At 41.9% G+C, this 13,452-nt stretch overlaps 1 protein-coding gene across 6 annotated transcripts in view; it reads left to right on the top strand.

The window, feature by feature from the left end:
- The window catches only part of GRM7 (glutamate metabotropic receptor 7), an 859,725-nt gene that overhangs the window by 513,001 nt on the left and 333,272 nt on the right, over positions 1 to 13,452 (top strand). For all 6 annotated transcript variants that reach the window (XM_060022949.1, XM_060022947.1, XM_060022946.1 and 3 more), the window contains one exon: positions 12,447 to 12,587. In XM_060022949.1, coding sequence (XP_059878932.1) covers positions 12,447 to 12,587 — 141 coding nt within the window. The remainder of the gene's footprint in view (positions 1 to 12,446; positions 12,588 to 13,452) is intronic.

Genomic DNA, 13,452 nt, shown 5'->3' on the forward strand with positions numbered 1-13,452 from the left:
CAGAAATAACAAACAAACAAAAAACCTTCATAATGTAAACAATAAGATTAAGTCAAAAACACTGACCAATCAATAAACAATGTTTGCAACACACCCTACTATTTTTGATTTTCCATAAAGACAATCCCTACCATCTACCACATTTATTTCATGAAAATATTAAACAGATGATATTTAGCAAAAGCACCATATGGTTTTCCTTAGTATTTTCTAAGATACGTTATTGGGCTGAGAGTTCTTTGAGAGCAAAGAATGGTGTTTTTATGTCCAATATGTGAAATCCATGAAAAGCATTTAGGCCAAATCTACGAGCAGAGTAGTCAACCATTAAGTATGAGATTGTGTTATCATCAATTTATTTAAATGTTCATATCCAAGAATAGTATTTTATATATAGTAAATTCCCAGGAATAATTTCTTAAAAATATACAGTCATATCAAGGATGACACATATATTTATCTTACAAAAAGCCAGATCACCATTAGCTTTCTAAAGCACTAACCGTAAAGGAGTTGCAGCCCAGCCTCCTCAGGGCTGATCATCATGACTGATGGTTGATGTCTGCTATGCTTGCAGATGCAGGAAATGGTGACGTGAGTATATTTACTATGTCTGTTTTACGTAAAGTCACAAATAACAGATTCATAGATGACATCTGTGAAAATCTGATATGTACGGAAGCAGGAATTAACTTACCTTGGAAGATAACTGCTCTTCTACAAAGTTTTACTACTTGCAAGAGACTGAATATTATATGGAATGGGCATATATTTTGGTGATATACGTTTATAAAATATATGTATACACATATATATTTTTATGTATGTATGTGGTTTTATTTATATATATGTTTTTTATATATATATAAATAGAAAAAATGGTTGAGCTAAAGTAAAATAAACATCATTCATCCTCCAGTAATAACCAACTATTGATATTTGATGAGTATTAAATATAAAAACTAGCCATACTATCAAAGTAGTCTTCGCGTGTTTTACTATAACGCACTGACTTGAATTCCTGGTTCCTAGGTATTCTCTTAAAACTATACTTTCCTGTCTGTCAAATTCTAATGAGTGCATACTCGCAGCATATAGATATTATTTAATCATGTGTTTGGGGCATTTGTGATGGTTCTAAGTTTTCATTATTATACACAGTGCTCAAATCCTCATCTTCCTAACTGCTTTATACATAGTCTATTATAGAATTTATCAAACATACATAAAAGTAGAGAGAATCGTATCATAAACTTCCAAGAGCTGATAACCCAGCTTCAAATGCCGTCGATATCCTGCAAATCATGTTTAACTGTCCCCTCTGAACTTTTATTGTGAAGGGACATTTCAGATTGAATTTCAGACGTTATGGCTTCTTACCTAAAGTATTTCAGAATGCATTTCTAATTGATAAGAACACCATAATCACCGTGCTATATAGCACATCTGATAAAATTAATAATTCCTTAATATCACCTTGCGCTTGACACATCTTCTCTAAAAAAAGTACGTATACTTCTTCCATTAGGATAAGTGTCTTGAAGGAAAATCGCTAGAGCAGAGTTTGCACCGTTTTTCTGACTTGATATGCAGTACCAGTATCTGTCACGGTCAAGATTGCACAGTTCTGATATTCATTGGTACTGAGGAGGAAAGAAAGATACAGATATTTGGGATATCTTGAAAATAACGTAGTGTGGTTGTAGGAAGGGGAAGATGAGGAAGACAGGTGGGGAGGGAGGCAAGAAATTACAGCAATGACAATAAAAACCCGAACCCAAGAGTAATGCTGTAACCTTAGTGACTGAGTCAAGCTCTTTACCAAGGTTCTGTACAGAATATTGAAACAGTGAAGGCAGAGTTTCAATTTGAGCTTCATAATGAGGGTGGGGTAGCAGGGAGCAGAGCAGGAACCTGCCACCACACCCTGACTCACCACCAATTTCACACTCTGCAGGAGCAGCCTGTGACCTCCAGGAGATGGCCTCTTCAAGTCTTACTTCCTAAAGCCCCTACTAGAGGGATGGCCTTTTACCCTTCATCTCTACTACCTGTGCGTCCTGAGCCACCCTAAAGCAGCAGATGTCCAGGTTATTAAGTTGACATGGCTGCACATGGCATAGGAGAACGATGAGGGGCTTTCAAGCATGGAAGGTAGTTACTTTCTAGTGTCTGGAACTGATATTAAAACTGCAGACCTAGAAAACAAACTTATGGTTACCAAAGAGAAAAGGGAGAAAGGAGGGATGGATTAGGCGTATGAGATGAACAGAAACACACTACTATACATAAAATAGATAAACAACAAGGACCTACTGTATGGCAAAGGGAACCATATTCAGTAACTTGTAATAACCTCCAATGGAAAAGAATCTGAAAAACTACATATATAATTGAATCACTTTGCTGTACATCCAAAACTAACACAACATTGTAAATCAAGTATACTTCAATTTTTTTTTTAAATCTACATACATTCACAAGAGGAAAGGAACCTACATTTACTCAGCAACTTTAAGTTGTTGGTTTAACCTCAATATTTTTCAACCTTTACATCCATCGCTAAGGAAGGTACTACCATCCTTATTTTATAAATGAGAAAGTGGAGGTGCTACTTTAAGTCTTTTCTGGAATAAGTGAGTGAGTGAATGAATGAATGAAAGAAAAAACTACTAAGTGAAGAAATATACAGTTGAACAACAAAACACAAACAGTAGAAACCTGAGAGATCAGCTTAGCATAAGTTAAAGAAAATAGCTAGTCGGTGGCAGAGCAAGGATTCAAACTTAGGTCTATGTGATTTCCAAGCCGGGATGTTGATAACTGAGTACGTCATGCATAGTCCCTAGTGTTAAAGTTCAAATTATCCTAATTTTCCTCTTCTTGTTCTCTCTTTGTCACCTTGTGTGTGTGTCTGTGTTAATTTTCTATTAACTTAGTTAATATTTATACTCTTGCTCTGTGCCATGCATTTGTTGTAAACACTGCATTACACCCCCACATGGAAGCCTGGCATCGATCCTGTGGCATGGATGTTATCATCATCCCCATTTTAAAGATGGAGAAACTTAGACTGGTTAGGTTATCTGCTCAGGGTCATCTAGCTAGCAAGTAACAAAGTCAGGAATTGAACCCTAGAATTCTAGTTCCAGAGTATGCTTTTAATCTTTTTAACTATTAAACTGTCAATGTAATATGTGCTTTTTATACCCATATTCGTTCCCATGTAAGTATATTCAGATTATATAAAGTGCCCTTCTGTTTCCCAGGCAATTTAAAGGAATGAAAGATGGCAGCCCTTCTTGTGTTATATAACATGCAACAGCTCTTTGGAGGCCTTTTGTGGAATAATATTGCAAACATTATTCCCTCCACCTCATCCATAAACACTCCCCATGGGAGTTGTGTTCTTTGTGGGATAATTTCCGTTGCAATAATTCTTATTTGTTTTCTCAAAAATAATGGCTGGTTTCCACCACTCTCATCGGTAGATACAGCCAGCAAATTCTGTGGGTGCTTCTGAGAGCCTAAATTTGTCCCAACAGGTCAGTAATGATCTTCTTGCCAAACTGATTTACATGTCTCCAACTTCAATTGACTTCAATAAATGTTTACCGAAACTTGAATTGGGAAGGTGGAGATGAGCAGGGCAGAGTCTTTTTCTGCCAGGAACTTAAAGTTTCTGGAGAGAAGCAGACAAAGAACTGACTGTCCACAGCACTGCCCGAGTGCAGGCAGGGCAAGAGCAGAGGATATCTGGGAACACGCCACGTGTATGGGAACCCACTGCAGATATCCTGCAGCAGGAGGCCTCAAAACAAGGGTGAAGGACCCCTAGTTTATACAGCTGTGCAAAAGTCACCCTCTTGTGGAGACCAGACCCCCCAAGTTCGCTTACTCTGGTTAAATCCATGCAATTCTTCCCATGTTTCTTGTGGACTAATGCAGTGTTAAATTTATAATTGGGATCCAATTTGATCATTATGCATTTATGTTGGAGGAGGTCCTTCAGAGGATTTGACCTTTGGTTGACCCTCAAGCCGACCCACCATTCTCACAGTGAAAGCCGTTTTCCAGGAAGTGGCCTTTAGAAGGTAGGGTGGTATTGAGACTGTCCGGATGGTATAAAGGCCTCTGTCTCAATTTTTAAGATTCTGGCAGGCAGTTACCCAAGACTAGCCTCATCTGTGAGTTCCCTTGCTTGTTAAACCTGCCACCTACCAACCTGAAGAGCTCTCTCTCTTTCTTTGGTCTCTCCTTGCCTTCCGTGTATGGGGGCCAGTTTCACGTTTCACCCAGGGAACTCCCAAGTTTGTAAACCAACAAATTATCCAACAGGTTGGTGTTTATTCGATTTTTACTGAAAGGGCAGCGTGTCCCTGGTGATCTGAATTGCTAGCTTTATTCGCTATTCTATGAAATTCTCATGTGCAGTTGGGTCTATTTGTGGACTTTCTGTTTTATTCCAATGGTCTATTGATCTCCTTGGTCTTCTGCCAAATTGATTCTTTTTATTCCTAGAGATTTATAATCTATCGTCACAATATCATACCTGGTAGGATTTGTATTCCTCTTCTTCACCTCCCTTCTTCAACATCCCCAAACACTCACATGCAGTTGCTCTTCTTTTTCAGAGTTCTCTTGGTTTTTATATTTTCTCCATATGAATGGTAAAAGCAGCTTGTCTAACTCTAGAAAAAGAAAATACTAATATTTTCTATTAAGATCACAGAAAACTTACAAATTAGCTTCAAGGGAATGGACAAAAGGGGAATTTTAAAATTCTAATGAAGGACAAAAGTCAACCTAATTAAATGGAAAGATACACTTGTCCTTGGATAGGTATTTTTTTGTAGCTATTTTAGTGGTGATAGTCTCTTGTACACATCTTAGAAGTGATTTTGTTTGTGTATACCAAAATAGATGATTTCTCTCAATTTTATATGCTGCCACTTTTCCAACTTTCCTTCCTTTATAATAGCTTTTTCAAAGATATATTCTTAGTGGCCTGAGATAGTATCTCTTATTTCAGGGGAGTTTGTATATCACTGGAGTTGCAGCCAAGGTGTGTTAAAGAGAGGTGCATTTCTTGGTGGTGGAAAGCTTGCTGTCTGCCAGGACAACCACACACATCTTACCAACAAGAAAAGAGGTTCAGGTGGGAACTGTCAGAGGTGGTAGCGGTGGGGGAAGGATGCTGCGAGAGGAAGAGCTCAGGACGCTTGAAGGAACACATGTTCTCCAGCACCTGCTGACGGCAGCCACGTGGGGATGGGGTCTATGTTTCCAGACCGTCTATCGTTGCAAGGGAAGCCAGAAATCTGGACTTACAAAATAAATCTCCTGATTCTCTAATTAGCTTTTAAAGTACTCTGGGGCGAAGTAGAGAGGACAAGTCTGTAGGTTAAATATATTCCATAAGCCATCAGTGTGTCACATCTGGGAATCAAATGATGTCATTCGGATGGGAGAAAAGCTAGGAGAAAGGATACTAACATGGGATTTTTGACTTGTCATGGTTGTATTTGTTTCCTGGGGCTGCCATAACAAGTGGCCACAAACTTAGTGGCTTAGAACAACAGAACTCTATTCTCTTACAGTCCTGGAGGCTAGATGTCTGAAATGCAGGTGTGGACAGGACCGTGACTCCTCTGAAGGCTCTGGGAGAGGCTCCTTCCTTGCCTGTTCCAGCTTCAGGTGGCTCCAGGGTTCCCTTGGCTTGTGGCTGCATCACTTCAGTCTCTGCTTCCATCTCTACACGGCCTTCTCCACAGCCCCCTCTCCCTGTGGGTCCCTCCCTCTGTGTGTCTTTTTTAAGTATCCTTGTCTTTGGATTTAGGGCCAACACAGATACTCCAGGATGACCTCAATCTTGAGAGCCTTAACTACATTTGCAATATAATTTCTTGTTAGACAGTATCCAAATATTTTCCCAGTGAGGTCATATTCACAAGTTCAGGAGGTTAGGAAATGGACATATCTTCTGGGGGCCACAATTTAACCCACTACCGTGAGTTCTAAAAATAGAAAAGGGAATAAAACAAATGCTTATTTTCAAAATGTATTGTTCTGATTGACCCTCTCAGCAGGAGGGAACGTGAGTTCCTGGCTGCTTTTCCTCATCAGTGTCTCCATCTTCCCTCCCCACCCCTCCATCCTCTTGTCTCTTCTCCTCTCTTCTACTTCCTTCCTTCCCTTTCCCCCCTCCTTTTCCCCCTCCCCCCTTCTCGCTCTTTCCCTCTCTCTCTGTCTCTGTGTTTTTGCCTCTTCTTTTTATTCATCGATTCATTCATCTATTCTATCAGTATCGCTTCCCTACGATGTGCCAGGAGCTGTGTTTCTGAATCATGAGCACATCTTTCCAGAGGCAGAGGCAGAGCGGGAAGAGCTGAGAGCCTCCCCTTTACAGGCGAGCGCATAGGAAGCCTTGGATCCTCCCTGCCGTGTAGGCTGACAGGGATACTCTAGCCTGCAGTGCATGACTTGTGTGGATAAGGCAGCAGTCAGGGCCACTGGTCACTTTCTCATGCCTCGTGAAGCTCCAGTAGTATGTCAGTCTCCGTTCACCGTAGCCGAGCAGGGCTCTTGACACAGATAGTTTTCCTTTCATACTACGCACCTGGGAGAGCTTTCTTCCTTCTCAGTTGGAAAGGTCACCTCCCAGACATACCGCTCGGGATGAATTATGTGTCTATTGATTTGCACACTCTTGTCTTGACCACAGATTTCAGGAGGAGTTTAAAGGCAACATCCCAGTTAAAAGAACAAAGAACCATATAAATGTCATTTTATAATACTAGCTAAAACCCTGCTCATCATTTCTATGCTGATCTCAGTTTACTTCCAAGAATATAGGAATATTGTTCAACATGGGATATTTGCTTTAGAATCCCCTGTAGATTAATTTCTGAAATTAAAATCGTCTGTCCAACAAAAGGCACAATTTAATACTAAGAATTTCATCAGCTCCACATAAAAGAATGATTTTCTCCCTTAAGGTAATTCTTATTCTGTTTTCTATGAACTGAAACCCTAGTCTTTTAAAACTCAGGTAATTTACCTAATAATAAAGGGACGTGTGTCCAGATCACTTTTCTTCAGAGCTCTCACGGAAATGAGAAGGAAGTATTAATTCACTGTGAAACACGCAGACACACACCCATACGTGCATATATGATTAGAGTTATTCTAAGTTCTGCTTCAATCCCTAACTCTCTGTTGCACCTTGGTGACTGTACATCTGGTATTAGATAGCCTCGTCCTTTAAAAAAAAAAAAGGGTAAAATTGTGAGGCTATAGAAACTGTAATGAACTTGGGAAAAAACAAAATGACCCAGATCTGACCTTCAGTGGGCCTGACCTCTGTGTTATCAGCTCTCCAGATGATTTCGATACCCACCCAACTGTGTGAATCGCTGGTCTACGTGGGAGCAAACACCAGGGTCTGGAATTAGCCAGACTTGAGCCCAGAATCCTCTCTGAGCCTTAGTTTCTACCTCTAAAGTGTGAATAACTTCAGTACCTACTTCCTAGGGTTTATGTGACACTTAATGAAAAAAATATATATAATGCTTGTTACTTTTCTAATTATAACTATTGGTACAACTTTTTATGTAACCAAATGTAAATCTGTCTGACATCAGGATTTTTAACGACTACTTGGGAGACTAACTTAGTGATATATTTATTCATTCATTGGATAAACGTTTATGCCGTTAGTCTATTAGAGTTTTAGTAGCGATCCTAGATAGCATATACACAGAAGATGGTCCATGTATATGTGTTGATTTTGAGGCCAGTTGTCCTGGGATACTTTGAAATGTGAGAATGACTTAAGTATTCCTAAGGCATAGCTATTCCATCTGAACAAATGTCCAATTTCTGCTCATCCCCACTCCCTATGTTTCCCTTTTTTCATCTGTGTATCTTCTCTCTCCAGGAAGCCCTCTCTGACTCCCTAACACGGTTCTATCCCTGTACCCTTCCTTCATGGAAGCTATCACAGGTGTACTTTTATATTTATTTAAATGATACTTTTTCAAGTCTATCTTCCCCACCAGGCTGGCCGTAAATCCCGTAAGGGACAGGTAGGTTTTAATCCCAAGGTTTGTGAGTGCAGAGAATAGTGCCTGTCACAGGGTGGGTGCTCAGTAAATGTTTACTGGATGAGTAGGTTTACTGAAGAACCAACAGTTTATATTTTACTATATCAGGCAGAATGCTGAGTGCTTTACAAATAAGAGTTTGTTTAATCCTTGTAACAAACCTATGAGGTAGGTATTACTATTAACCCCATTTTACAGATGAGGAACCTTGAACTGAATAATGTGCTCAAGTTCATACAGTTCAAACCCCCCATTGTGACATCAGTGTGTAGTTCACCACTACGCTATATGGTTTTTCTACTGACAGAAAAAGTGCAGGTCTCCTAGGGGTTGGCAGTTCACATCTCTAGGAAACCACCCAAAAGCCAATGTATGCTATGTTGGTACCTGGCTAAGGGCTCTGAGTTACCCCTCAAGGCCATGGGCCTTCAGAAGAGGTAGTGAAGATGTTACCAAAAGTGGGGTCTGTCTACTCTCTGCTCAAAAGCCAATAAAGAGGCAAGGTTGGTGAACAGGAAAGTTGGCTTTGCTCCGGAGGCCAGCAACCAGGGAGAGAGGGCGGACTCGTATCCACAGGCCGATGCCCGGACTGACAGTCAGTGGGCAAGAGCTTTTAACGTGGAGTTTCAGGGGTCACGGCTGGAGGGAGGGGGCTACATGCAGAAATAGCACAGTCAGCTCTGACAGTCGTCTTGAACTTGGTCATGCCATGGTCTGATCCGCGTCATCCTGATTGTTTTGAGTACAGTTAATCTTTAGTTCCAGGGTCACTTTGTTCCCACTTCTTTGAGGCCAGTTCTCAGAATGGAGGCAGCTTATGGCATGGCTACAGTCTGGTCATCATGTAGTTAACTTCTTCCACATGGTGGTGGTTTCAGCATCTACAAGACAGCTCACAGGATATGGCTCAGCATATTATCTATAGCCCTTGAGGAGGAACTAGAGGTCCTTGACTTTGCTTAATGACTAAACTATTATTGTTTGTCCTGTTGGACTGCTTTCCTTTGCTTCTGCATTTTCTCACTTCTCTGATTAAACTTATACTTTGGCGAAAGTTTTTGTACAGACCAAAGGCAGGCAGAGGACATGAAGGGAGAAGGACCACAGTGTCCTGCTCCATTTCAAAGACACAGGCTATTTAAGGTTACCTTCTTAGAAGCACTAAACCGTTGCACCAGGATGGAAATTCCTGGGCCGGGGAGCCCAGAGTGATAACAGGAGACAAAGTTGAGGCACACAGCCTTTGAGGCTGCAAAGGAGCCTTGAGAAGCAATGGAGCGAACACACCAGGAAAACTCACCCGCAGGTCACACGGTGCTCTCCGTCTCCCCCTAGCCATCTGCAGGCCACAGGATGCAAGGGAGGGCTCCTGCCGTACTGAACACAGTACTAAGCAAAAGTCTCAACTGCAAAAGCAAAGCGAAGACCCTGTCATCTGAACCAGGGCAAAGATTCGAGGCTGAGAAGGTGACAAGGCTGACATTTAACAAATGGGGCTGGAACGGCTTAAATCCCAGCTTCAGAAGCTCAGGATTTGCCTCTCACAATCTGGGCAACAGGAGAATCACCTGGATCTTGTTAAAAACCCAAGATTGGAGAAGTCCAGCTTCTCAAAGCGGGAGCTGCATGCACAGCACCTGGGGCTTGTTACAAAGGGAGCCTCTCTGGTCCCACCCCAAACCTCCACCCCTCCCGACATGCCCGGGGAAGCTGGTCGCTCGTTCCGTGGGAGAGCGAAAGCTGAATTCGGCCTGCAAGTGAGTCCCTGCTGTGAGCTGGAGAAGGAAGCTGGGAGTGAACTGGGTGGGTGAGTAAAAGGATGGAGTTCAGACTAGGAAAGCCTGTTGCTCATCCACGTCCTGTTATAGTGCAGGCTTTCCAGAAATCTGTTGGTTCTCTCTTAGAACAGAGGGAGACGCCTGCTGCCTTCTCTTGCCTATCACCGTGTTAGCTAGCTGCACCCTAGTCCTTCCTTCACCAGCACTTTTTTGCATTTCTAGCAGACACAGGCTGAAGAGAGAGGTGTTTTGAAGTGATGGACTTTTTCAGTGATGAGGTTTCCTCTAAAGATGTCTTCTTCTGAGCTGGGGAATGTATGTATCGGTGGTACAATTTGAGCCATTTTAGTAGTTCCTATTCTGAGTCTGGTTTGAGCTTCAGGCCTGTGGCATGTGGCCAAAGAGTTTATCTCCATTTGTGTTCTCTGGAGGCTGCTTCTTCCTTAAGAGTGTGTTGTTCGGGTGTCTCACAAAGAGGGGCTTAGGGTGCCGTGCTAATGCAGCAGTGTTTCAGTTGTCTGTGGCTGCGGAAAAAACCACCTCAAGTGTTAGTGGTTTAAAAGATGAATCGCCACAGTTCTGCGATCGTGGCTGGTCTCAGCTGAGTGGTTCTACTGCCGTCAGCTGGACGGCTGCAAAGTCCACAAAGGCTCTACTGAGAGGGCTGGGGTCTGGCTGGGCTCTTCTCTTTCCACATGATGTCACGTACCCCAGCCACTCGTGTTAGAGCATGGTAGCTGGATTCCAAGGGGAGTCTCAAGGACAAGGCACAGTGAGTAAAGGGTTTTCCAGCCTCTGCCTGCATCGCACCTGCCAGTGTCTCATGAACAAAGAGGCAGGCTGCGTAAGAGGGGACCACGCAAGGGCGTGAAGCCCAGGAAGCATGGTCCATCAGGGGCCATCAGTGTCACAGTCTACCACTGTTGCCTTTTCTTTTCCCCCCTTGCAGGGGTTTGGCAGGGGGATAGATGGAGAGAAAAGTGAAAGTTAACTAGTTACCATTGTGAGTGTGTGTATGTGCATACATGTAGTGTTCCTGGAAACTCTGGGGGACTCTGTCTTTCCCCCAAAGATTTCCCCTTATTGAGGGATTGTTCTTTTACTGATCAGTCATCTGGAGACCGGGTTATGGGAGAACAGTGAGGTGGGCTGGGACTTCCAGCCAGACAGGTGGATCGATCAGTGTTGATATCAGAGTGAGTCAGATGCTGCAGCCCGATTACTCTCAAGTCAGCGAAGGCAGCGCGTATGAAAGGACAGTTTCCTGGATACCGGGTCAAGAATCATGTTCTCACAACACCCTAGAAAATAACTAAAAGATGTATAGACTATTCTTTTTATTTTCTCTAAAGTATAATCTCCTGTATAGGTTTCTTTTTTCTTTTTTTTTTCTTTGTCTCATTTACTTATTTCAAGTTTTCCACTTACAGTAGGGCTACTGTATGTTGGGCCATGAATGTAGTAGTGAATAAAATTAAACTGACGTGCTCCACTTGTGAAGTTTAGAGTTGAGAGCTGTTTTTCTCTTGTGGCCTTAAATAAGAGTAACTGAATAATTTACATAATGTGAACGTAAGTCCATCTTCTCCTATGGTTCTTGACCTTAAACTCCATGAGTTTCCAAAGTCTTCCCACTGCCACAAACAAGATGCCATAAGGAAAACAGGTGGTAGCATCTTACAGGTAAACGGAAGGAAGATAAGAAAGTTCCAGCGTGTACTTGCTCGTGTTTCCCCGACTTAGTGAGATTAGTGGAGCTGGGATTCAAGGCCAGCCCTTGTGATACTGAATCCAATCTGATTCTCACAGGACCACTGGCCCATTTAAAGCTGCACTATCCTAAAGAGGTAGCTAGAGATTTCCTGGGCACTTGTTCTCTCGAGTCTGCTCATCTAACACTCTTTAGAAAAAGCATTACACTTACGTTGGGGTCAGTTTACCTATGGCCTCTTCAAAAACTTCCATTTTGACTAGAAAGTCAGTTCCATAATGGGTCCTTACTAAATGCAAGAGGTTTCTTAGAATGATAATCACAGGTCAGTAACTCACATGCGTAGGGATGCAGAATACGGCATAGTGGTTGACCTTGGGCACTTTATTATGTCTTCTAAGACTCTCTTTTTTCATTGGCAAAATGGAAATGATAGCAACTACCACATAGGCTGTTGAGATGAATGAAAGGATCTACGTAAAGCAGAGAGTCTGGTCCACAGTAAGCACTGAAATGATCACTTATTATCTTGGTGATGATAAAGACCTAGTCTACTCCCTAGAGATACAAGGGGTGTTGTGATCACTGTGTCACTGCTAAGGTCTCTAATGCAGATTTTACTGTGAAAGTTCATTTGTAGGCCACACGTCTGCCTGACAGATTGAACTAGGGATTTAGCCATAGGAATTAGCATTAGTATTTTTTTCCTCACTTTTTTTTTTTTTTTTGATTGACACAAAAGAGCAAGCGTCCAGTCCACTAAAAAGAAGAAAAACCATCATTGGTATTTTTATTTCCAAATGTCCCGGCCGTGCCCCGCAAGCAGTAACCTTTCCGTTTAACTCTGTTTAGGGTTTGATGCCTACTTTACATCCCGCACGCTCGAAAACAACAGAAGAAACGTATGGTTTGCCGAATACTGGGAGGAAAACTTCAACTGCAAGTTGACAATTAGTGGGTCAAAGAAAGAAGACACAGATCGCAAGTGCACAGGTAATTTCATTCTCACTGTCCTTCTCCTGTTACTCTGCGTGGCCAGCATTGTGATGTCTGCAGAGCTGACAAAAGGAAGCTTGGCTGCAGACGAATTGAAAAAGTAAATTGAATTTTACTAGATTGCTCAGAAAGTGGAACAGGAACGTAAGACTTGAGCGGCAAGAGCAGTACAGACAAGAGTGGATTCTTTTCTGCCTGTCCGTCTAGCAGTAATTGACATTTTCTTTGATGCTTTGAGTTCAGAAGAGGTCATGTTGCCTTGAATGCTGTCGCTGGTAAATATTAGTTCATGTTGTAGCCAGGAGTATAAAGTCATTTTCACATAGACCAAAGTCTCTCACAAATTCCATACCAGCATCAGATTTAACTATCAGCAGAGAAATGACCAAAAATGTGAAAACAATATATTTGATTAAGGAAAGAAAGTACTTGGGGTTAGAGTAATGAGAATTCCAATGTTCTGTAACATCTTGTGGGAAAACCCGAACGAACTTTTTGGCTAACCCCTGTGTGGGTGTAGGTGTTTGTGTGTGTATACACACATATATATATGCAGTAATCAGAAGGTGACATCACATGTTTATTCACTGATTGGTTCACAAATATATATTGAGCGACTCCTTTCTGCTAAGCACTGTGCTAGGTACCGCTGATCTGGTGGTGAGCAAACCAGGTAATGCCACTGCTTTCACGCTGCTTAGAGTGTAGTGAGAAAAAATCAACCTTATTCCAGCGACCTTGCTGTGAATACATAATTATAAATTGCAGTAAATGTTCTGAGTGAGGCAACGGCGTATAATCAAGGAATTTTACTCATGTTAAAGGCGGAAGCTCTCTCAAAAGGTGAGTAGACGTTGGCTGG

The sequence above is a fragment of the Delphinus delphis genome, chromosome 10, assembly GCF_949987515.2.
Source record: "Delphinus delphis chromosome 10, mDelDel1.2, whole genome shotgun sequence".
NCBI classification, from domain to species: Eukaryota; Metazoa; Chordata; class Mammalia; order Artiodactyla; family Delphinidae; genus Delphinus; species Delphinus delphis.